General features: G+C 54.0%; 2 protein-coding genes across 2 annotated transcripts in view; one reads left to right on the forward strand and one right to left on the reverse strand.

Annotated features, from left to right (window-relative positions):
* The window catches only part of Grin2d (glutamate ionotropic receptor NMDA type subunit 2D), a 37,925-nt gene extending 18,531 nt beyond the window's left edge, over positions 1-19,394 (reverse strand). Inside the window, 10 exon segments of the mRNA XM_029547321.1 lie at positions 2,800-2,960; positions 3,823-4,052; positions 4,158-4,283; positions 6,355-6,508; positions 7,101-7,269; positions 7,505-7,716; positions 8,080-8,194; positions 11,530-12,149; positions 15,721-16,202; positions 19,296-19,394. Coding sequence (XP_029403181.1) covers positions 2,800-2,960; positions 3,823-4,052; positions 4,158-4,283; positions 6,355-6,508; positions 7,101-7,269; positions 7,505-7,716; positions 8,080-8,194; positions 11,530-12,149; positions 15,721-16,176 — 2,243 coding nt within the window. The 5' untranslated portion in view covers positions 16,177-16,202; positions 19,296-19,394.
* A 2,932-nt stretch (positions 19,395-22,326) lies between these two features.
* Positions 22,327-25,211, forward strand: part of Kdelr1 (KDEL endoplasmic reticulum protein retention receptor 1) — an 11,886-nt gene continuing 9,001 nt past the window's right edge. The window contains exons 1-3 of the mRNA XM_021199528.1: positions 22,327-22,644; positions 23,298-23,398; positions 23,666-23,824. Of these exons, the coding sequence (XP_021055187.1) occupies positions 22,554-22,644; positions 23,298-23,398; positions 23,666-23,824 (351 nt within the window). The 5' untranslated portion in view covers positions 22,327-22,553. The remainder of the gene's footprint in view (positions 22,645-23,297; positions 23,399-23,665; positions 23,825-25,211) is intronic.

The following is a 25,211-nucleotide window of genomic DNA, read 5'->3' on the forward strand; positions in this document are numbered from 1 at the left end:
AGGCCAGCCTGGTCTACAGAGTGAGTTCCAGGACAGCCAGGGCTATACAGAGAAACCCTGTCTCAAAAAACAACAACAACAACAAAAAAACAAAAACAAAACAAAAAAAGATGGGAGGAGCCATGCAGCCACATTTCTAACTTGAACGTGTGTGTGTATGTGTGTATAGTTATAGAGTTTTATATATATATACACATATATAGTTATAATTATATATATAGTTATGGATATAGTTAGCTATAGTTATGGTTATCTGCCAAGGTAGGATGGCCACCACTCCAACTTCCAAGCTAAAGTAAGAAGTTTCCCATTGCATGGAGCCCTAGAAAGTTTTCAGGGTTCCTGCCTAGAGCATTAGCAACATCTGTCATATGAATATGACAGATGGGTCTAGGGAAAGGGTGAAGCAGGAGAAGGAGGTGTCTCCGCAAGGGCTGGTGGCCAGGGCACAGCACTGCAGGAGACGAATCAGAGCTGGCTGATAAGGGAGTGCTCAAACTCAACGGGAGACTCGAGGCTCACTGGCTCATTGAGAGTTTGGATACAGAGTCCATGTGACCCCAGAAAGAGAGGATAGAGAGGCAGAGATGGAGAGCTACAAGAGAAAACTTTGCTGGGCTTAGCAAAAACAAATAAGCAAGCAAGCAAGCAAACAAACAAAACCCCAAAACACAGGGCAAGACTCCAGCAGATGGTGAGGCTGTATCTCAGTTCACAGCCTCGTTCTCAGCTCAGATAATCATCTTCCCAGTAGGTCTGACAGTTACGAGTAGTTGCTTAGAAAGACGCACAAGTCCCTTTGCGGGCAAAGGCTAGCAGAGAGAAGATCCCGCACTCTGTCACACTTCCTCCTCCATGCTTGTTACTAGGACGTGCTCCATGGAGCAGCAACAGCTTTCCTGTGACTGTGAGGCAACCGAATGAGCATGAAGGCCTATTCTGCAAGTTTGGTAGAACAGAAATGTGAACAGAGTTTGGATCCTTGATAGCATCTTTGAACTATCCGGATAGCCAAGTACTATTTTGTTTTCCTGTTTGAGACAGGGCCTCACTACGTAGTTCAGAATGGCCTTAAGCCCTCAATTCTTTTGCTACACCCTCCCAAGTAATGGGATGAGCAGCATGGACCACCACGATTGGCTCCCTGGACTTGTTATCCTACAGGATACAAAGAGCAGTGTGTCAATGTTCTTTCCAATCTCGAAGCACACCTATTTTGCTGTTGCCCGCGTTTCTAAGTACAGGAACCGCAGACCCCCAGATCTGCTCTTTTGCCACATTTAGGTGGGCGAATACTTTTTGGTACAGAGCTTTGTGGATATGAGCACACTGTAGCTGTCTTCAGACACACCAGAAGGGGGCATTGGATCCCACTATAGATGCTTGTGAGCTACCATGTGGTTTCTGGGAATTGACCTCAGGACTTCTGGAAGAGCAGTCAGTGCTCTTAAGGACCGAGCCATCTCTCCAGCCTTTGGTACAGAGCTTTATCCTCAGGCTGACCTTACACTGTGCCAGCTGACAGCCTTCCTTGGGGCTCAAAAGTCCACTTGAGAGAATGGGGTGACAGGTCCAGCCAGGATGGCTGCTTGAGGGGTGAGTAAGAAGGTGGGGCCTGAGGAAGATTCTAGATGACATAATGGCCCCCATACTGCTCATGCTCCCCTCTGGTCTTGAGTAGAGAACACTTGGGAACAAGAACTGAAGGCTTCTTTGCTTAGTGCAAAGGTGTCTCGCTGCTTTGGCACGAAGCCAACCCTGATGGTCTCAGGGGTCACCGTCTGTCCTCCTTGCCTCTGCCCTTTCACTCTAGGTCCACGCCCTTCAGCCACCTGGTCTTCCAGATGTCCCTCCACGACAGCCCCAGGGCCTCTATATGTCCTGTGCTTGCAAGGCTCTGCATCTACCCCACAAGTGCACACGTGCTATCTCTTCCCAGAAGCCCACCTCGTGCCCTGGTGACTGTGACCCTGCCAGTTTGTGTGTTTGCTGCTCATTTTTCCTCTCTGATCCTCAGTGACAGAGAACAGGAAATGTCTACCCACCGTCCAGCACAAAGAGGGGATGAGAGAAGAAACACATGCGGAAAGAGGCAAGAGAGCAGCTGCAGTTTTCTGTGTAGGAAACTGCAGTTCTGGAAGACGAGACCAGCGCTTGGGATAGACTAGGCCAGCCCTCTACTGGGATAGACCAGGCCAGCCCTCTACTGGGATAGACCAGGCCAGCCCTCTTCTGCTGAGCCACAAACCAGGCCCCACACTAGGTTTGCCCTTCTGGGGGCTGCACTTTGAGGATTGAATTTAACTTTAGCCCTATGATTTAGGGAACTAATATTAAAAAAAAAAAATCACCTCCCATAATTGAAGTATTCATTGCAGAGTTCAGAATTGATGATATCGATACAATAACGCAAAGACCCACAGTGCTCTGGCCACTGCTCTATGTGCATTAACTAAGATTTTTGTTGGTTTATTTTGAGACAGGATCTCAGTATGCAGCTCTGGCTGGCCTGGAACTCACCAAGAGCTGCCTCCCAAGTGGTGGAATTAAAGGCGCGCACCACCACTTCTGACCAAACTTTGTTCTTATAGCAAGGAGATGCCTTTGCGATCCTCACTGTGCACACAGAAACACACTCAGCATCGAGTCACGTGTCTAAAGTTACAAAGCAACAAAGGCGTCTAGTCACAGTCCTGACTGTTCCAGGTCCCCTTAGTGAACCGCCCCAGATGACCTCCGACACGAGCCCCCACCCTCCCTGAGTGCTCTAGGGGCCCCACTGCCCGAGTCTGCGCTGACCCTGCCTTGAGCTGAGTGAGCGCCTCCTCCACTCTCGGCTGGTTGTATCGCACCATGTAGCTGTGCATGTCAGGGTAGTTGCTTCGGATATTCTTCTCCGTGGACCCGTTGGGCACTGTTCCAAACTTCAGGGGTGGGTATTGCTCCTGGGGCCGCTGGAACTGGGACAGAAGGGGGAGTTATTAATGTACCCTCTAGGAAACACCCAAACTGAATGCCACATTCTGGAAAGCCTGCAAATTAAAGGTCAGGCTCAGAGGCTGTTGGCAGAACCACATTCCCTTTGCTGTGTAAGGTATGATCTACATATCGTTTGCACCGATGTTCTACCTCCATTCCCCTGAAGACAACACTTAATGTAACCCATTGCATCTATCCTACAATCCGCTCACAGTGAGATAGGGGCTAGCCACTGGAGTCTCACAGTGTCCCGTGTGGCTTCCATGCCCACATGCCGTGGAAGGGTACCAAAGGCAAAAGAAGAGACAGAGAGGGTGGGCATCTGGAGTATTTTGACGGGATAATTCTATGCCTGCTTGAATCTAATCGGTAAACATTTGGACTTGTCTTTAGTGCTGATCTTATTCTAGACAGGGACTTACTATGTAGCCAGCCTGTCCTTGAACTTATGATCTTCCTGCCTCAGCCTCTGGAGGACTGCAATTATAGGCAGCATCACGAGCCTGAGACTGACTCCTGAATGTCCTGGTGTTCAGTGTTATTTCTACATTATTAGTCATTTATTGCCAATGTATTTTACCCAAGCATGATCGCCAATGGATTAGCTGTGTCAGAAATTCCGTCTTCATTATGGTGCAAGGGATGCCCTTGTTTAGAACACCCCACTTGGTATCACTGCTCCTGAGACATTGGGAACAGCCTCTTTCCCCAGGAATGTTTAAATCGTTCAGCTCTTTCAGAAACTTCCATCTTTACTCCTCTGGGGACAAGGGGGCAGTCTCCCAGGAACCCCTCTGCCCTGGGACAGGTTACAAGCCAGCTCAGGCTGCCCCCTGTACACACCTTCCGGTCGCTGAGCCCAGACACGGTGTCCACGTATTCCTCCTGGATCATGAAGGCAGCCAGATTGGCTGTATAGCTGGCAAGAAAGATGACGGCAAAGAAGGCCCACACCAGCACCATGATCTTGCTGGTGGTGCCCCGAGGATTCTCCACCGGCACGGAGTTGTTGAACACCAGGGCCCACAGCAGCCAGATGGATTTCCCAATGGTGAAGGTAGAGCCTCCGGGGCCTGTGGGGGCCAGGACAGGACACGGACCTCACAGTCCCTCCACTCCTCTATCCCAGGGCTCCTGGGATATAGTTCTGTGTGGGGTCAGCTAAGGAAGGGACTCACGTTTGCCCGTGGCCAGGCTTCGGTTATAGCCCACAGGACTGAGGTACTCAAAGATGAAAACTGTGACGGCGACCACGGTGAGGCACATGACGAACATCATCACCCACACAGCGGGGCTGTAGGGCTCTGGGGACATGGGAGGCGTCAGCCAAGCAAAGGCTTGAGGGACAGAGGGAGCCCAGTTGACTCCATCCTATTCTGCTCCCTCTCCTGGTCCCTACTTCAGGGACGGCCTACTACCACATAGACTTCTGGCAGTCCTCCTCACACGGAGCTACTGTAACCGTTTCTGTGGTTTTCACCGGCCTCATCAGCTGTCCACTATATTTCCTGAGCTCAAGACCTGAGTCTCCACCTTACCAGCTTTGCCTCAGGGCCTTCCATCCCATCCCAGGCTCTGCATCTTGGCAGCCACGACCACCCAGCCCCAGGCTCACAGGTGGCAGGATCAAGGTGCCTCTGCTCCTTGATCCTGTCCCTCAAGCTCCTTGGGCCTGTCTTCCCCATCTTCACAGCCAGCAAGGAAGAAGTTCAGGCTTCTCTCTGGGACCATCCCCCAATCTCATGGCCCCCAGGGGAAAGGACCTCCTCCTTCTGTTCTCTCTCTCTCTCTCTCTCTCTCTCTCTCTCTCTCTCTCTCTCTCTCTTTCTCTCAGGAACCTTGTTCAGACTGCCAAAAGCAAGGGACAACAGATATGACCTGTTGGCCTTATCCTCTTGCCCACTTCTGTTGTGGCACTCCCAGATCAGGAGTTGATGTTTCTGCCCAAGGCACCACAAAGTGGCTTCCTGGTCACACCCAGATCCATAAACATTGTCCCTTGCTGATGTGCTTCTGCATACCTCTGTCCTTTGTGTCATGGACCACTGCGGTGGCCCCCTTGCCAACCTTCAATCCCAGCACTTGGGAAGCAGAGGTAGGCAGATCCCATTGAGTTTGAGGCCAACCTGGTCTACAGAGTGAGTTCCAGGACAGTCAGGGCTACAAAGAGAAACCCTGTCTCAAAAAAAAAAAAAAAAAAAAGCCTCTTCTATCCTGTCTACACCAACAGCCACCCTGTGCCCCTCTCTCTTCACCTCAGCCTAGTTTCTCATGGTTGCTATTGGGGGTGGTCTAGTCTGTATCTCTCGAAGGTGGGCAGCTCCTAGGAGACAAGAATCCACCTGTCTTAGTCACTATGGTCTTCTAGGTCTTGGGTTCAATCCCCAGCACTGGAAAAAACAAACTAAACAAACAAACAAAAACCCTACACAGTTTTAAGCTGGGGGTACACCTGGCCCCAGAGAGCCCTCTTTAAGAAAATAAAATAAAATAAAATAAAGAATACAAATCCTTACGCTTCAGAGGCAGGCAGAGACCGAGACATAAAAGAGTAGTTGGATGTTCAAGGCCAACCTAAGCTACATATTAAGTCTATATCTTAAAACAAAATAAAATAACCAAAAATCAGCTAGGAGGTGGGGGCCCACATCTTTAATCCCAGCACTCAGGATGCAGAGGCAGGCAGATCTCTGAGTTCCAGACCAGCGTGGTCTATAGAGCTAGTTCCAAGACACCCAAGACTACATAGAGAAATCCTGTCTTGAAACACTCCCTCCCCCTGCCCACACACACACAAAAATAAATTATTGGGCTGGAGAGATGTCTCAGTAGTTAAGAGCACTGGGTATTCTCCCAGAGGACCCAGGTTCAATTCCCAGTGCCCACATGGCAGCTCACAGCTGTCTGTAACTCCAGTTCAGTCAAAATGACAATGCACAGAAAATAAAAATAAATAAAATCTTTAAACAAACCAAAACCAAATATCTGGCCAGATGTGGTAGGGCACACCTTTAGTTCCAGTACTCAGGAGACAGAGGCAGGCAGAACTCTGAGTTCTGAGTTTCAGGACAGCCAGGAACATAGAGAGACCTTGTCTTTAAAACAAACAACAACAACAACACCAACACCCCAAACAACTGTGGGTGCAAACTCAGGGTCAGAGCTGTGGAAGGTACTGCAAGAGAAGAAGGCTCCTGAGCTCAGGCTGGCTGAATTTCCTGTTGAAATTCCTGCCAGGCAAAGTATTTCTCCCATTTTACAGATCAGGAACCTGAAGTTGGAAGTGATGTCACCTCATGGGACCCAGGGCCCACAGTGTGAGAGACAGTTGTCCCAGCCTTGTCTGAGTATGACTCTCTGTCTTGGCTGGCTCACCGAGGAAGGCAGAGGGGGACACAGTGCCATTGCTGCGTGCCACCATGACGCTGATGCCTGTCTCTACAAAAGGGACGGAGAAGTCCACGATCTCTGACCGCTCCTCATTGATGGTGAGGGAGCCGATGGCCATGTCCGCACGCTGATAGAACACCTGGGGTGGATCGAGGAGTTGGCAAGGGGAGCAGCTCAGAGAACAGAGGCCAGCGCTGGGCAAAGCCTGGCCCTGGGAGACAGTGATGGTGTGGGAGACAGGCTAGGAGGTGTGGCTGATGAGTGAGGAGGGGAACAGGGGAGCAAGGGAAGTAAGGGAGAGAGAGAGCAGAAGCAGGAGCAGAAGAGGCCTCCTCTGCCCCACCCACTAGCCCAACATCACCCACTAGCCCAACATCACTCGCTTAAGGTCTAGGGATCCAGATTTCCTGCCCCGCCCCCTTCTAGGAGTTTCACCCTCCAAGCCCCCTTCCTCTGAGTTCTACCCTCTAGTCCCACCCCTCCCCAGAAGATCTGCCCTCCTAGCCCTCCTCTCCATTGTCCTCCAAGGTCCCTTCTTCTGCCCGCCTCCTGCCCCAAGCATCCCAGTCCTGGCCCTGAAGGTACCCTCAGCCTGTGACCCTCCACCTCACACAACGCCCTTACCAAGCCGGGCAGTCTCCTTTGGCCACACCCCCTGCTCCAGGACTCCCTCCTCATGGCCTAAATCCTCAAGATTCCTCTCCCACAGGTTCTGTCCCCGCCTGTCTTACCTCACCAATCATGCCATTCCAGACGCCATCGATCTTCTTGCCATGCTTGCCGTTGGTAACCAGGTAGAGGTCATAGCTGAAACCGATGGTGTGCGCCAGCCTCTTCAAAATGTCAATGCAGAAACCCTTGCAGCATCTCTTCTCCGGGCGGGGAGCGTCAGGCGGAGGGCTACGGGGAGCGACCAGGCTTGAAGAGGTTGGGGACCACTGTTAGGCTCTCCCATGAGGTCAGAAGCTGCTAAAACTATGGGCAGTGCTTTCTTGGTAGATGAAGCTTAAGAATTTCTTGGCTTCCCCGCCAGGTCCCGCAGTGGGAGGGCTGTGGGGCTGGAGCCTAACCCGCTGTGCTTCAGGGAAAAGAAAAAGGATTCTGAGGCTGAACCCCCTGGATCTGGGGCTGTCACCTGTGGGTACGGTTGAGCTGGCTCCGGCAGGGAACCGAGTCTCTGATGCAAGTGCCGCTGATGGGGTCTGCAGGCTCTACAATGACAAAGGGTCTCTCCTCCAGCGTGGCCACAGTGAGGTGCTGAGTGTCATCCACCGGCTGCAGGAAGCGGCCATAGCGGGACCATAGAGGGTACTTGAGGCGGAGGGTCTGTTGTTCCCAGCTGCCCACCTTGGCAAAAACAAACCAAAACAAAAACAAACCAAACCAAAACAAAAAAACCAACAACAACAAAACCAAACAAACACACCAGTCATACTGCCATGCTCGTGGGAGCGTTCCAGAGTGTCCTGACTTTGCTGCCCCTCCCTCAAACCAAGGATCAAGTTTACCATTTTCCTCCAGAACCCAGAATACCTTGTTCCTTCCTCCTTCAGACCAGAACCTGTGCCTTCAGTTATGACTTTCCATAGCACCACGTTGGCGTCTAGACCTGTCTCTCCACCCTCAGACACGGGGGTCCAGACCCCCCCCCCACCAGCCCTCCTCCCAGGTTCTCTCCTTCAGATGCCTGGGGTCTGATTGGCCACTCACCACTTCCCACGTCCTGTCTCTGGTGAGGGAGATGACCACCAGTGACGGGTTTACCAGAAAGCCATCCTCATTGAAGGAGTAGTCTCTGTTATCCCAGGTGATGTTCATGAAGTACCTGCCGGGGGGGGGGGGGAAGGGAGGGGCCTTTCACATGTGGACCTGGGTTGGGTCCCTTGGTTGCTGAGGGCTCAGCCTCTTTTCTGTTAACCTTCCCGTCTTCCTGAGTTCTCCCCTTAGTTGCCATAACCCCCAGGACCAGGTCCCATGCTCTCGGCTTGGTGTTAATCCCCCAGAGTCATTGTATGCCATGGTTTTGCCTCTTTCTGAAACCCCTAACGTGGGTAGGAAGAACCCATCTCTTGACCAGTTTTGATAAGTCGTGAACACTCACGTAAACATTCTCCTGGGATGAAGCTCCCGGGACACTCTGGGCTCCTAATTACCTTCACTGTATTAGAGTACAAGCCTCCTCGCGCCATCTCTCTAGCCAGCTGCCCCATTGTCCCTCCACCCAGGCTACCAGGCTGCAAGCCCCATTCTTCTTTCCCCACCTCTCCTCCGCCGCCCCTCTGGACCCTCCCGGGTGGGCCTCCTGCCTGGCTTTCCAGTCTGTATCCCACCCCACAGAGTCTCTCTACACCTAGAGCGGCATGGGTGTCTGCGCCCTTCCTTAGGACCTGCCTTTGGTTCCCAGGATCCTAGAACAGAGTCTAAGCTGTACAACCATGCACACAAGGTCAAGCTTTGGTCCCTCCCACCTTCCTGGCCTCATCACCTCAGCCCCTGTCTGGAATGAGTGTTTCCCATGTCTAGTGAACTTGCTGGGCACCCTTAGACTGAAGCTGGCCTGAAGGCACTCCCTGTGTCCCCTTTGGGCTACTCCCATCTATAGAAATGGCTGAAGCCCCACTGCTCTGAGGCCTTGCTCTCTCTTTATGCAGGTCTTCCAGCCTCAACTCCATCTATGTACCTTGATTTTAAAGAAGTGTGTGTGTGTGTGTGTGTCTGTGTGTGTCTGTGTGTGTATGTGTGTATGAGCTCCCCAATATGGCGATACGGGTGTTGGAAACCCAACCTGGGCCCTCTGCAAGAATAGCAAGTGTTCCTAACTGCTGAGCCATGTCTCCAGCTCCTCCCCTATCTACATTATCTTAGCATCTAAATGTTACCTACCTGGTGTCACCTAACCCTCTGGGCTTTTTAGTCTCACATCCCCCATTTTATTTCATCTGGGAGGCTGCCACCTGTGGACAGTTCTTTATTTTCTGGCCTGTTCCCCTCTCCCACTCTCCCTCATTAAACTGTCAGCTCTGTGATGAGAGTAAGGAATTTATTTAATTTTTTTTTCAGTTTTTTTATTCAGGGTCTCATTATATAGCTTTGGCTAGCCTGGAACTCACAATGTAGACCAGGCTGGTCTTGAACTCATAGAGCTCTGTCTGAGTGCTAGGATTAGAGAAGTCTACTGCCACACCCAACTTTGATTCTTTTGTGCCTAAAGCAATGCCTGGCGCATAGATTCTCAGTAACAGGCTTTTCAGTGGATGGATGTCTGGCCAGTGGCTTATCCTTAGGTGTCAGTTTAGGATCCTGTCCCCCAGGAAACCTCCCTGACACTGGAGTTTACCCCCCAGTTATGCAGCCTGCACTGGGAGGCTGATTGTCACTAACCAGTCTCCCTTGGGATGCTCTTTTACAGTGAAACCTGTAGGCTCTAAAATTATGAGGAAGGAGGAAGTATGGATTAAGATCTGAACAGCAGCTGGGGAGAGTGAACCTGAGGGGAGAGAGACTAGAGTCAGAAAGGCGAAATCGGGAGATGAAAGAGTCGATTGGCCTCGATTTCTGGAGTCTCTTCAGTGCATGTTTATCTTTCCAATAGAGCCTCTTTTTTCCTGGGAAAATTTAAACGAGACTGCTTTTTTGCAACCAAAAACTGTCCTGGTTGGTTAGGATTCCTCCCCCACTTTCCCCAAGGCTGCTGCTATCTCCATGACTGCAAGTCTCACACTGTGTGGCCATTATTCCCATCCCTGTATGTCACCTCTTTAGGTCCTTGCATTCTGTGAAGAACTCTGTGGTCTTATTCATCCCTGTGCTTCCAGGGCCCAGCGTGAGCCCTAGTTCCTGGCAGGCGCTTGGTATTTATGAACACAGGATGCTTTTCTCACCCTCTTGTTCTGGGGTCCTGATTCCCAGCTCAGTTGTCTGTTCTCCCTGCTTAGGTCCTCTTCTGCACCCACCACCTCCTCCCAGACTCGTTCCTTCTGCTGCGGTCACTGTGTGTGCAGTGTCCCCACTCTCAAAGCTTTACATGCTAGAGGTGCTGTGACACTGTTTCCTTCCAACATCACAGGGTGTAAGCTGGACCCATGGCCACAACAAGGGTGCCAGCCTCCTTGGCAGCCCATCCAGGCCACATGCAGGGTTGGTACTAAAATATCTATCAGTCAGCACAGTACAGGTACTACCCAGCCAGAGTGTGAGCCTACCCTATCAGCGAAGATGTTTAACTAACCAAAAGGGGTGTGCCCTGTACACCAGTCTGTCAGTCCTGGCCAGGTGAGCCCTGTGCCCGCAGCATCATTCAAAGGTGCTTGCTCTCTGCTGTGGCTTTCTGCCTTCCCTAGACTAGGTTCATTCTGCCATGCCTACAGCCCTGCTTCTACTGTGTGGAGTAGGAGAACACTACATCACCACATGGAGCCCCAGTTTCATGACAACCAGGACTGCCAGACACTCCGTCTCTGGGCTGTTATGTGACAGAGGCACAAACTTCTGCCTTGCATGGCCGCTCGATCATTGGGTCTTGTTATCACTGAGACTCACCTCATGGGGATTTATTTTACCCAGCCTAAGATGATATCAATTGTCACTGTGTTTTACTTACAAAACAAACAAGCAGACAAACCCAGAAGCTCTGCCAGTTCAAACATAACTGATCAGACATCTTGACTTCAAAGGTGAGTGTGTGTATGTGCGTGTGTGTAATATTTTTGTCTTAGATATTTTAGCCTTGGTTCCTGCTTCCATCTCCAGATTGCTGCTGATGCAATGCAGTATAGATTGCAAGTCTATACTGCCACAATGAACTAAAATTAGATGTTTTTGTATTGCCTTGCTTTATTTATTTGAGACAGGGTCTCATATAGCCCAGGCTAGCCTCCAACTTGCTATACATACAAGGACGCCCCGGAATGACTGAGTCTTCTGCCTCCACTCCTAAAGGCCCTGGGATTAAAGTCTTTCACCACCATGTCCAGCCTTAAGTTTACATATCCTGATGTCATGAAATAATGGTGACAAACACTGTATATTAGGTGCTTTCCAAACTCCCTGGCTGCACCCCAGAAAGGAAACCCAGTTGCACCCGGTTACAGAAAAGGAAATCAGAACCTGGAGGAGCTCCATCCCAGCTCACTGATGAGTGAGTACTTTCCCGCCAATCACCTGTGCAGACTCTCCCCGCGGTGGGTGCGATTCTGGGCGCGACAGTCATGGCCCAGCTCAGGCAGGAAGCCATAGTCTCGCAGCAGGGCCTGGGCACCTCTGGCCACCACCGCCACACCAGCAGCCACTCGACGTGCCAAGTCATCACGCCAGCCAGCAGAGCGCACTGCAAACAGCCCTGCAGGCAGTGGGGCACCTCCTGGGAGAAGAAGGGGCTCCCCAGGGACCCCGGAGCCCCCACCTCCGGCCAGCTGGGGTCCCACCATGAACCAGACGTAGCCAGGCCCAGTGAGACCAGCCTCTTCTGCAGCCCGGAAAACAGGCTCTGCTTCCTCGCGGGCGCAGAAGAGCAGGCGGATCTGTGCACTGACACTACGGAGCTGTGCACTCAGGACGGCCTCACCGGCTCCGGGGTCCAGTGTCAGCGCTCCTCGATGCTCCCAGCCCACCAGGCTGCCATCAGTCAGCACCTCGATGTATGACAAGAAGGCTCGATGGCCTGGGGCACGCGTAGTCACTGCCACAAAGGATGTCCAGTCGTACTCCTCCAGCACCTCAAAAATGACCTGCAGCTGTTGCTCTGTGGAGGAGCCAAGCTGCAGGAAGGTGGAGCCCTTCTCCTGTGGGAACAGGGAGGACCAGTGAGCGGACCATGGTTGCCTGAGTCAGTGCCACCAGAGCTTCCACTATGGCTGCTCACCAGGCCTGGCTCCCCTTTCCTTCTGTGGTACTGGCTTCCTCTAGGTCATGTTTAGCCACATAACTGAGTTCTTTCAGGTTCACCTAAAAAAAAAAAAAACCTCGCCCCGAATTTTACTCTCCTGTCTGAGGGCAGCTGTAGAGACCCAAAAGACCTAAGGTCTCAGGATGTGGAAGAAGGCTTCCTCCAGTCAGGACTTCCTATTTGGATTTTGTATGGACGAGAAACTTATGGGGTGAGCCGCTGTGCTTTGAGGGTTTATCTGGTGGCAGCATGTGATATCAGCACCATGAATTCATCCCACATCTTCCCATAGTTCACTGATGTACAGTTGCAAAGAGCAAGACTACAACTCCCAGCATGCAGCAGAGCGATGGCCCTTTAATTTCCCTCCTGACCCCGTGCCCCCATTTCTGTCTCTCTCACTGGCCTCTCTGCCCCTCAGTCAGAACCCTATATAAATATAAGAGTGTTTTTATGACATTCTCTTTCCTTTTCTGTCCCCTCTCTGTCATTTAGATCCATGGGCTTAAATATTGTCTCTAGCACTATCTGGCATGGTAGCCACTAGCCATGTGTAGCTATTCAAACTGAAATTAAATAAAACTGAAAAAAAAAAAAATAGTTCCTCAGCTGCATCCTGCAAGTGCTCGATGGCCACCTGTGGCTCTGCAGCTGCCTGCTGGATGGAAGCGCACTGTCCATCTTCATCGTGGCAGGCACTCAGTGGGATGTGCCCAGGGCTCTTAGCGTTGGTTACAACCGCTCCTGTGAGCTTCAGACAAACCAATCCCACGTTCTAGTCTCTATCCCCGATCCAGGACTTCCACAAGTATCTCAGGAACCAGCGTGTCAAAAGCAATTTCCTGACTCTCTTCAACCCTTCTCTTTAGAGCAGAACCAGCCAACCTCCTCCCTCCCTCCCTCCCTTCCTCTAAGATCTCATATATCATCAAATAAAACAGAAGATGACCCTGAACTTCTGCTCCTCTTGTCTCCTCGGGAGTGCTGGGCTTACAGGTACGCACCGCTACACCCACTTTACATGGGGCGGGACCCAGGACCTCATTCATACTAGACAAGCACTATAGCAGCAAGTGTACAGCCCCAGCTCCATCCTTTTCTGTTACCCCTGTACTTACATGCAAGCCACCTTCAACACCTCCTGGCTGTGTGCTCTAACCTGCCGGCCCCGCCCGCACCCCCGTTCTCTGCCCTTGCCATCACCGTTGCTCTAGCCTAGACATCTACAGCTCTCTGGCACCCTTCTCATCCCCGCTCATGTCTTTTAGTTTGTTCTCCAAACAGCAACCGAAGGGATCATTTCAGAATATTAACTGGAACACATCTCTTCTCAATTGAAAACCTTCCAACAATTCTACTTTAGAATCAAAACCTGAGCCCAGGGCCCTGCATGGAGCAAACCTCCGTGCCCATCTGAGCTCGGCTGCCTCTCCAGCAATGCCTTGTTCTCTTTTAGTACAGAATGCTTCTTCTAAGCTTTGCCCTCAGCAGTTGTCCCTCCTGGGGACACAGTCCCCAGTTCCTCCATGCCTAGCTACCCCTTATCATCCTTCAGGGCCTGTGCAGACACCACCTCCCTGGAGCCCTCTCTTGATTCCCATCCATTGGAGCCTTAGCCTTAGTCGTTCCTGCTTTCCCTTCGGGCAGATTTCACTATCTGTTGCTGAGTTTGTCTCCCTCATTCCATGTGAGCGCCCCACCACACACACACTCTGTTTTATACTCCCGAACCTAACTAAACAGACCCCAGGCCTCACAAACCTTCCTACATGTAAACAGCATCAGAAGTGCTCCTCCGGCACATGCCAGCGGTTTAGTGCTGGGTACAAGACAGCTGTCCTGAAAAAGAGGGGCCTTCCCAGCATGCATTGGAGACTCACAGAAGACCTCAGCCCTCAGCGGGGATGGCTATGAACAGACTAGGTCTTGGCGTTCATTTTAGCACAGCTGGAGCAGCAACGATAATACTTTTTCCCCACCCAAGGGCAGTGAAGGAACTATATATGTCCCTGAAGGTGACAGGCTACACACAGAGTGGATAGCAATTTTCAGTGGGGCACAGTCACCAGCAATGGAAGCACAAGGGACCGTGTACGCCAGTGTTCTGTGGAGGGAGCAGCCAGGCTTACATATCTGCCTACAAATCTAGCCAAGAACAAAGAAGCCAAATAGAGGTCTTTACCAGAATGTTTCGGACAAACCTGAGGGCCCTCGGATGCAATGGTGCTCTGAGAACAAGGCCACAGGTTTTCCTAGCCAGCAACTGGCTGGTTTAGGTTCCATCCACCTAGGAGGCCCCATCCTTCAGCCAACCCCACTTCTAGGTTTCACTTGCTCCACATCTAGTACACCCCTTCTCAGACTTCATCTGCAAATTAGGCTAGTCCACGTCTCTTCTTTGGTACCAAAAGCCTACTACAACCCACTGTCCCCACCCAGGCCTCTGGAGGCAGGTCTCTTTCCAGGCTACCACCAGGACCAGTCTCTCCCGACTCCACTTTTGGTTTCTGTTTTTTTCTGGGTTCCAAATCCTCATTTCCGTACCTTTACAGTTTGACAAGCTCATTCTCAAACCCCATTTCAAGGGCCTACTTCCTCCCTCAGCAAAGTCCTTTCATCACATCCATTGGAGTGGGTCTGCCCTCGGCCTTCTCCGCTGGATCCCTCCCTCTCTCCTTCTTGAGCATTAGCGGGGTCCTTGGGCTTGGCCTGCTTCTCATTAGTCCAACTCTCAGAATGCATGGCTCTGCTCTCATTCCTACACCGCTAGGCTCCAAGCCTCCAGCTGAGCCTCCCACCATGCCCTCTTTTAGCACCCAATTCTCTTCTCCCATGGCCCCTGTCTCTGCCTTCCTGGGCACAGATTCTTCACTAGACCCACCTATTTCTGAACCCCATCCCTTTCCAATTGACTCTTCCCCTCATTGGTCCAAGAGCCATAACTAGTTTCTGACCCTGTCGTCACTCATTAAAATCTTTCTCTTTTGCCATTGGTTTTTCCTCAGTCTTCACTGTAACCCACCTCCTTCCTGATTATTGATCTGACCCTTGTAGGTGACCCCTGAAAGGTGCTGTGAACCCCATAGAGCACATCTCTTCAAGTCAGACTCCTCATTATATAGACTTGACTCTTAACCACCAACCTGGAAATTGACCAATTTCCAGCGGACGGCTCCACCCCCTAGTTACTGTCTCCGTCCTTATAACGCCCCCCCATCTTAATACAACCCGCCCCCCCCAAGTTATCATAAGTCCCGCCTCTCAAAGTCTTTCCCTTCACCCTACGCAGGCACTGCCCCTCGACGAACCTCCCTCCCCAAGTCAATCAAAACTCGGTCCGATCCACGACCCCGAGCCACAAGGCCCCGCCCCCGAGCCGCAAGGCCCCGCCCCCGAGCCGCAAGGCCCCGCCCCCGAGCCGCAAGGCCCCGCCCCCGAGGCGGTTTGTCCCCCGCGGTCGCGCGCACCTTGGGTGTGAGTACGAGCGCGGCGCCGCCGTGCACGGCCACGATGGGCAGCGAGGTCTGCGCCGACAGGAAGTCGAGAATGGGCGCGACGGCGGGCGCGCGCGAGTCGTCCTCGAACACCACGCCGTGCACGCGCAGCCCCGACAGCAGGTCGCAGAGCTGCAGCACAAGGCTGCGAGGGTCGGAGCCGTTGAGCACCAACGCCACGGGCCGTACGTCCAGGCCCGGGCTGCGCACTGCCGCCGCCACGGCCGGGCCCAAGCGCGCCGCCTCGGCCGCGTACGCCGGGCCCGAGAACACCAGCGCCACGTTGAGCGGCCGCGCCCCGCCCGTGCCCCCGCCGGCCGCGCCCGGCCCCGGCATCTCCTCCGGGAACGGGCTGGCGCACGCCAGCGCCAGCAGCAACAGCATCTTAGCGGGGCCCCGAGGGCCGCGGGGGCCACCGGCGCCGCGCATCGCCTGCGGGCCCCGCCGGGCGGCCTCTGCGTGGACGGGAGGCGAGGGCAGAGCCCGAGGGGAGACACAGGAGAGACGGGGCGAGAGGGGAAGGTTGGGTGATGGAGAGAGGGAGGGGCCGACACGGAGGGAAACAGAGATGAGGGACAGAGATAAGGGAGAGCGAGACAGAAGGAGGAGACAGATCGAGAAACAGAGATAGGGAAGGTGACAGAGACAGTGAGACCCAGATAGTGCGGGAGATGCAGAGTCAGGATGAGAGGGGAAAGTTGGGTGAGACAAGGAGTGGCGGCAGAAGCATAGAGAGAGACAAATGAAGAGAAAGAGAGAGACGGGAAGAAATGGAGAGACAGAGAGGGAAAGAGGCAGGAGAGAGACACACACAGACCAGAGACAAGAAGAGACAGCAGGAAAGGCAATGGAGGGAGTGGAAGGGAAAGATGGAACCCAAATAGAGGGAGGGGTGGGGGGTGAGATGGAGGAATGGAATGTGGGAACCAGGAGGCACAAAGGCGGGAGGGGTTGAGTAATGGGGTCAGGGAAGATACAGAGGTAAGGGGTGGGGGGAGAAGGCAGGCATGGAAGGGACAGTGGTCGTACAGATGGGAAAGAGACCCAGAGATGGGACAAAGACCAGGAACAGAACCAGAGGAGAGCAAAGGAGAGGGGGACAGCGAGAGATGGTCAAGGAGAGGGGAAAGAGTGAAGAGAGATGAAAGGCCAGGCTCACAGGAACACAGACCCAGGAGAGGGAGCACAGGAGAGGGAGCACGGAGCACGGCAGAGGATGGTAGTGAGGCAAGGAGAGATGCAGAGAGAAATACAGGGAGGCGGAGAGATGAGAAAGTTGGGGGGAATAGAAGGCAAAGCGGAGACCCACAGCCACCCAGAGTCAGGCACACACAAACCTCAGGAAGAAGGAGTGGAGATGGAGAGAGGCAAGCAGAGCGAATGGAATACAGAGAAGACAGAAATAGCGAGGCAAGGCAAAGCCCCAGACCCCCACCCGGGAGGTGCCCAGCACACATGAAAGCAAGGCAGAGGCAGGTAGCGGAGGAAATGGAAAGAAAGGGGTGAAAGTAAGGGGGAAATGGGAGAGGAAAAGGGGTCAGGTGTATGGGGGAGAGAGAAGGGAGAAATTAGTTGGGTATTCAAGGAGAGAAAATACCCACCACCCTAGCCATTCTTAGCCCCCTCCTCCTGTCCCTGCCCCCTCATTTTCATTCTTGATGAAACTGAGTCACAGGCCAGTCTTGGGGTTGGGGGCACAGCTGTGGAGAGCTGGGGGGGGGGTTGTCCCTGGCTTCCAGCCCAGAGCAATTTAGTAAATTAAAGGAAGAAGAGTGTTGCCTCCAGTGGCCCTGTTGAATACTAGCTGCCCGGGGTGGGTGGGTGGACCCCAGGCTTCTGAGTACGGGGTCTGAGGAGGAGCCCGGGGGCCTGATCTCTGCTCCCATAAAGCTCCAAGGGCCTGCACTGGGGGCTTCTTGAATGGGCCAGGGTCCAGATACACAGGCTTCTCTCTTGGCTGTCAGTCTCATCTGGTTGCCATGGTAGCACAGGCCGGTCCACTCTAGACAGCAAGGGTTGGGGCAAAGGCACACACCCCCTACCCTGGCTGGAACCCTTATCTTCCAAATCATGACTCCACCTTTCTGGAGGTCCTGGGCCCTTGTCCCCACAGGGAAGGGGGTGCCCCCTCCTGCAGGCCCTACCTCCTCCTGTCCCCCTCTCCATTGCCTTTCCTTCCCAAGCAGCTGGCTCAGTCCCTGCTCAGAATAGCCCCCCTTCCTCCCCAAAATAACACACAGCTGTGGCCTGGCCCCCGCGGGGTTAATACTGGTTCTCTCCCTTCCTGGTGGCTGCTCAGCCATCAGCCCCCTCCTCCACTTCTCAGACCCTAGCCTCTGCTTTTTTGGGGGTCCAAGGTCCTTGTCACTGTGAGGCCTAGGAGGGCAGCCTCAGTCCCACCCGTCGGGAGGCAGTGTTTTCACAGAAAGGGTTCTTGAGGGCAATGTTTCTGCCCAGTGCTTGTACCCCGTTATCAGTCCTCAGGAAGCAAAGTCCCCAGAGCTCACATCAGGGTAGGCAAAGTCCATCCCGACCTCCACCTTATGAGTTTAGTCTTCTGTTTCCATCCTACAGGGGCCTCAGAAGCACCACCAGCCTGCTCGGTCAGGAGTGCTCACCATCCCGAAATTCCTGACTGAACTTGGCCTGGCAGGTACCCCACCTCACCCAGCTCTGCAGTCCACTTATCTCTTTCTCAGGGCCTGGGCATCCTGGCCTCACCCTGTCCCAACACCCGGGAGTCTTGGTTCCTGTCTTGTTCTCCTTTAAGGAGCCCCCCCCCTTTTTTTTTTTTGCCTCAGACCCCATCAGTCCCAACATCCAGCTCACTAGCTCTAGCCGTCCCAGTTGTTCCCTTCATATCTTGTCTATGGTATAAGGAGGAAGGGGGTCCCTGTGTCTCTATTGCCCCCTAATCCATCATGGGAATGGGGAGAAGCTTTGATCAACAGCTCCCCCTCATTGTGCTGCAGAGAGCTTCCTGTCCCCCCACCACACACACACACACACACACACACACACACACACACACACACACACGTTCCCATCCCAGTCCTGGAAGGGCATTCCAGAACCTTGAGGAAGGGGTGGCTGCTTGGGGCTGGGTGCCGGTCACTGGACGCCCTCAAGGTCCTTGGCAGGGGTATTAATAGCAGACTCATAGCTCTGAGGTGGGAGGGGAAGCGAGAGGAGAGGGATAGCCAGGCATGGGAGACTGATGCAGGGAGGGGTATAGAGAAGATGAGGCGGAGAGACTGACAGAGGTGGGATTCGGCTATGCGCAGCTGGGGACAGGGTAACATGTCAGGAATGGGAGGCTTGGGTGGTTTGGGGTGTAGAAACCCAGGAAAGGGACAGTGAGTGAGAGAAAGAGAGCGCGCGCGCAAGCAGATGGAAGACAGTCCCTCAGGGACAAGGGGGCAGAGACATTTGGTTTGCTTGCATTCAAACCCCTTCCCTCCTTGAGGTCCCTGGCCAACTTTCCCTGCCCTAGATTGGAGGGGGCCATGTCCCCACCCCCACCCCTGCATCCCCTGCCCCAGCCTTACCTTTTCATGACCCTGTTCTTTGGGGGAAATTGCTGGGGGGCCAGGACCGGAACCAGCGTCCAGAGACCCAAAGATTCCGTGGAGTGTTGGGGAGCTGGTTGGGGGTCAGGCCCAGGGCGGCAGCGGAGGCAGGAGCAGCAGCAGCAGCAGCAGCAGCAGCAGCAGCAGCGCAGGCGGCAGTGGCGGGGACCTTTTGCCTGTCCCGGCTCTGTCCCTCCTCTTCTTGGTCCTGCCCTGCCCTGTCCCCCAAGGTTGCGGCCACCAGACTAGGCAAGGATGAGGCTACACATGTTGCGCTGGAAGTTGGGCCCCAGACATTGCGGAGGCTGTCGGGGTGTCCTCTTGCGGCCTGACCCCATGGGGATCCCCCTCCACCCACCTGGGGTGCCCCCCTCTACTGGCTTCAGTCCGGGCTCCTCCCCTGGCTGGCATGTCCCATTACCTCTCCCTAGCTTATTGGCACCCCCTTTGTGCTCTCAGCACCCCCTCCCTTGTCTCTGTCTGTCTGTCTGGGTCACCTCTGAAGCCAGTGGCTCGTGTGTATGTTTTATAAGGAGCGTGAGGCTGCCTATCAGGGGAACTGCTTGCCCATTCCTTGCTTGGCCACCTCCAGAACCCCCCCCCCCGTGCCCCCACTCTCAAGCACAGGCAGGAACACAGATGCAGATGCTCACACACAGAACCTCACTTCCCCGGGATTTCCCCTCAACACCCCTGGACACACACACACACACACACACACACACACACACACGCTTGCGCAGGGCCCCAACATGGGCGTGTTGTCGCTGCTCTCAGTGGCTGTTTGGACAGACAGGAGGACACAGGCATCCGGGGACACACAGACACTCGGCTGGACGCAGGCAGGAGGCACAGAACCCAGGTGCACACCATCCATCCAGGTTTGGGGGCTCAGGAACCGATCGGGGGCCCGTGAGGTGCAGGCAGGAGGTTCAGGGTCGGTTCAGACAGACAGACCCCTCCTCCCTCAGCTACCGCCGCTGCAGCCCTTACAGACACACCCCCCCCACCAGCCAGCCTGACACCAAGGCATACATCCTCACCTAGCAGATGGCTGTAGCACGAGAGACCCCTGGGGGCCAGGCGGACCCACCCAGGCTAATACCCCTCAACAGGGCGCCGCTGGCCGAGGAGGCTGTGGGCGCAGGCGGAGGGTGGCTGGTGGCAACGGCGGCAGCGGCCGCGGCGTGCAGGAGCCAGAGCGGGAGGGACTCGCACACTCGCTGTTCCCGCACACTCACTCAGGATGCGATTAACATTCAGTCCCCGTCCCTCCCTGCCAGGAGACCCACAGCTGCCCCCTTCCCGCTTCCCTAGGGACCCCTCCTCCCATTAGGTCTGAGGGAGGGGGCCAGCCCTTACCCCATTTCAAAGCCTCGGTTTTCCTCATGGGACTGAGGGGCTGCGATGAAGTGGGAGGAAGCAGAGGTAGATGGACAAGGACACCGCCTGGTACAGACAGTTTGAGAGAGGGCTGGGGGTCACCGTCACTTGCCCCTTCCCTCTTTTGCACTTCAGCATCCGCCACACTAAGACCCATCCTGTGAGTTTTATGGCCGCAGACACAGGATGCATGCTGACTGTCTCTCTTGGAACCAGGAGTCTAGACTGCAAGTCCCTTATCCCTTGGACCTAGATGTCCAGATGCCAGCCCACCTCCCTCATACCCAAGGGACCAGACCCTAGCTCTTTCCCCTAGACTGATGGGACTGGGTCCCAGTCCTCCCTCCTTAGACTGCAGCCCTCCCCTTAAACCTTTGGGGCTAGGCTCCCAGTCCCCTCCCCCCCAGCCCTGCCTGTGCATACTCAGCCCTCTCCTCTCAGGCATAGGTGTCCAGGCTATGGCTATGGCTTTCTGTGACCTAGGGGTTAGATCTCAGCCATCCTCCCTGCAAACCAGGGGTCCAGAATCCCTGGATTCCAAGTTATGGATCTTCTGTTTCAGATTTGGGGTCCAATGGCTGGCCCTGTTCTCTCAGAAGCAGCAATTTAGATAACACACCACAGGCTCCCCCTTAGTCTTTCTCGCTCATTTCATCCCTGGGGGCCAGATCTTGAGCAAGTCCCTCACTGAGGGAGCAGTTGATCAGTGTGGGACTAGTCTCTCACAGCTGTGAGTGCTCAGCTCCCTGGAGGAAAACTGCCTCCTTTGTCACAGACACAGTAACCCTAAACTACAACCCTACCTTTGAGGTCCTGAGGTCCATAAAGTCACCTGTCCCTCTTGCCTCTGGTAGGACAGTCCTTAGTATCTGTAACATTGGGAGGAGTGTGCTTCAGGATTCCTGAGTCCCTGAGAATGGAAGCTGGAGGAGGGGAAGAGAGAGAGAGAATGTGGATGTGTAGAGGCGCTGGGACCTAGGCCTGTAGCAGCCGATTGGAGCCCTGCTTCTCGTGCCCTAAGATCTGGGAGAACATGGGTCATGATGACTGTTTCTGAAAGAGCCAGGACCTGACTGACATTTTGGGTTTTAGAAGGAGGATGGGGTTATGGGTGTAGATTCCCAGGATGTTGAGCAGTAAAGTGATCGTTGGGGATAGGATTGTAGAGGCAGTAGGCTCAGTCTGGGTCCCCGGGTGTGTGGCAGTGGGGCCTGGGTTTACTAGAGATCACAGACAAAGCCAGAAGTCTACCCTCTTAACCTCCAGGGTTCTTGTTGTTGTTACTATTAGTATTAATAATTTGTGCAGTAATAGACTGACACTGTGGAGCCCTAGGCCTGGAACTGGGGGGTCCCTCTGCTTCATCCTCCCAGTACTAAGATTACAGGCTGCACCATCACCCAACGTAGCGCTAGGGTCTTTAGATTCAGAACTCAAACTTCAGGATTCCCGCTTAAGGGCAGAGGTTAGACGAACTCTCTACAGTTCCTTACTAAAGGAAAGGCACCTGGGAATGTGGGACCCTAAGGACCCTTCCTTCCAGCAGTTAGTCGAAGGCTTAGTCGATATGACTCTGCAAAGCAGGTGGCAGGCGCCAGAGGGCGCCAGACAGTCAACCCGCCCTTGGGGTGGCGCTCCAGCCCAGACTCCTCCCTCCCCACCTCGGCCCTCCTCTCTTTTCTCCCAGCCAGCTTTACCACCAGCTCCGGCCTCGGCTCACCTTCCGGAGCCCCTTCCCCGGAGCTGAGCTACCGAAGGGCTTCTCTCCCGCCCTCAACCCAGCAGCACCGCAGCTCCGGGGCAGCCCGGCCGGCCAGCCTCCCCCCAGCTCAGCCCTGCCCGAGTCCCCCAGTCATGAACCTCTTCCGATTCCTGGGAGACCTCTCCCACCTCCTAGCTATCATCTTGTTACTGCTCAAAATCTGGAAGTCCCGATCGTGTGCGGGTGAGAGCCCCCCCGCGGAGAGGGGGCGGGAGCGGGCCGCCCTGGGGCACCGGGAAGGCTGGAGCCCGGCAGGTCAGGGTCCTCCCGGACTGCCTGCTGGGGATCACTCTTGTAGTTCTAGGGTCACCAGGGGGTCAGCTCCTTTCCCTAGACTAAGGGGTACACATAGTTTGGTGGGGGTGGCTTCGGGCGCTCAGTTCAACCTTCTGCAGCACCCTTTGGGACAGCTATGGGTGTTCCGGGGCTGGGAACCAGGAGCCATGGCAGGCGGGGAGGTGGCTGGGAGTTGGTGACGTGGACAGTGGAAGGCCAGGAAGGGAGCGGGAGGAAGGTGACCGACTGGGAGGCTGAAGTCAGGCAGGGCTCTCCCTAGGTCCCAGTGTAGGTCTAGACTGTCAGGGGGACCTGAAGGAGACAGAAGTACCGGCGAGGCCTAGCCTGGGATAGAGCCTCGGTCTGTAGTATTTTTGGGGCCGGCTGCCCCCTGCCTGTGGATGGTGGGAAAGGGCCGAGCTCAGGCTTAAAGGCCTTGGGGAACCGCCGTGGTCTAGAGCTCCAGCGGCTGGCCCAGGCCCTGCATGTTAGTTTATTATTGTCCAAGAAGCCCACCTCCAGCTCCCTCCACCCCGCCCTTCGTTCTCTGTCTCAACCAGGCATTTCAGGGAAGAGCCAAGTCCTGTTTGCTGTGGTGTTCACTGCCCGATATCTGGACCTGTTCACCAACTACATTTCACTCTACAACACCTGCATGAAGGTAGAGTTGCAGTCAGCCCCCTGTGCCAGGGTTCCAGGCCAGGGATCAGGGAGGAGTCACTAAAGAGGCTTGGGCCTAGACATATGGTCAGAGGGAGGTGGCCTGGGAACATGATTTCTCTCTCTCTCTCTCTCTCTCTCTCTCTCTCTCTCTCTCTCTCTCTCTCTCTCTCTCTCTCTCTCTCTCTCTCTCTCTCTCTCTCTCTCTCTCTTGCTGTGACCTGAGGCCCTACCTGGGAGCTGAGGTGCCCTGTCACCCTCTTACCAGGTGGTCTACATAGCTTGCTCCTTTACCACGGTGTGGATGATCTACAGCAAGTTCAAAGCTACTTATGATGGCAACCACGACACTTTCCGGGTGGAGTTCCTTGTCGTTCCTACTGCTATTTTGGCGTTCCTTGTCAACCATGACTTCACCCCTCTGGAGGTAGGTTTCTGCTGGGCCTGTGTGGTGGTTGGGTAGGGGCAGAGGATCTGACAGCAGGCCCTGTCAGGTGTCTCCCTCTACACAACTTGCTAAGGCTTCTTCATTCAAGCCTAGGTTTGTGGTGGCAGACACTGTGAACACAGTCACAATCCTGCATCCCATGTGCTGCTCTGAGCAGTTAATGGACCTGGCGTATAGAGTGGCACCCCTTAAGTGGTCTGAATGTCCAAGGGTACCTAGTCCAGCAAGAACTGGGCTGATGAGGGTTAGGAATGGCAAGCGGAGCTCTGCGGTGGAGCCACTTGACTTTAAATCCCAGATCCACGTCCTATTTTTAGTTGTGTTTTTCCCCTCCCAGGAAGTGTTGGAGATAAAGTTTAGGGTCTTGTGGATGTGAGGCTAGTGCTTTGTTCTCCAGGCACTGTCAATTATTGGTTTTCTAAGATAGGGGCTGGCCTAGAACTTAAAATCTTCTTGTTTCATTGCTTGGATTATAGCTGTCTGTCACCTCCCCTGGTTGGGAGCTCCTATTTCTACTATAATGACTTCAGCCTGTGACTTGTCTTCTCTTTGCCTCAGTTTCCCCAGTGTAAAATGGGTCATGAGAGGGTTCCTGGGCGCAGGGTTGCCTGTTGGTTATATGGAGACTCTGGAGCTGAGGTACAGGGACTGGAAGTTTGCTTCTTCAACTGGACAGCGGTGGGGCTGTGGACCAGAGGACACCCGGGCTTTTTGTAAAGTGGAGAAACGAGGAGCTGGAGAGATGGCTTAGCCATTAAAGGCTAACAGCAGCTAAAAGGACACACAACCAAAAGGACAAGAGGAAGTCAGGCCCTGCCTCTTAGCATCCTTTCGTAAGGTGCAGGGTGGAGCCTAGGCCCTCTGCACCACTGAGCGCTCCAGCCCTCTCAGCTGTGATGGGAGGTTAATGTGTTTGAAGTGGTCTGGCTTGAGATGGGAAAGGACTGGTTAGCACTTGCTGAGGGCCTGGCTAGTCTGTATGGTACTTCCACCTCCAGGTGGTGGCTGTTGTGATTTTTAACCCTTTGGTGTTTTGGTTGGGTCTGTATGTGTTCAACTCATGCCTCATGGGCTGGCGGGAATCATCAGCTGGAGCTCCTTCCCTTTGCAGCCCACTCCCATCTTACAGGGAGCCAGCCCTGGGTGGTCAGACAGGCTGAGGTTTTCAAAAGAAGCTTAAGTTTGAGAGTCCTCGGACAAGATCTTGCTTTAATGTTTTAGCCACATATTCAAGATACATTTCTTTTTGTTGTTGTTGTTTTGGTTTTGGTTTTGGTTTTTCGAGACAGGGTTTCTCTGTATAGCCCTGGCTGTCCTGGAACTCACTCTGTAGACCAGGCTGGCCTCGAACTAAGAAATCCGCCTG

The sequence above is a fragment of the Mus pahari genome, chromosome 1, assembly GCF_900095145.1.
Source record: "Mus pahari chromosome 1, PAHARI_EIJ_v1.1, whole genome shotgun sequence".
NCBI lineage: Eukaryota > Metazoa > Chordata > Mammalia > Rodentia > Muridae > Mus > Mus pahari.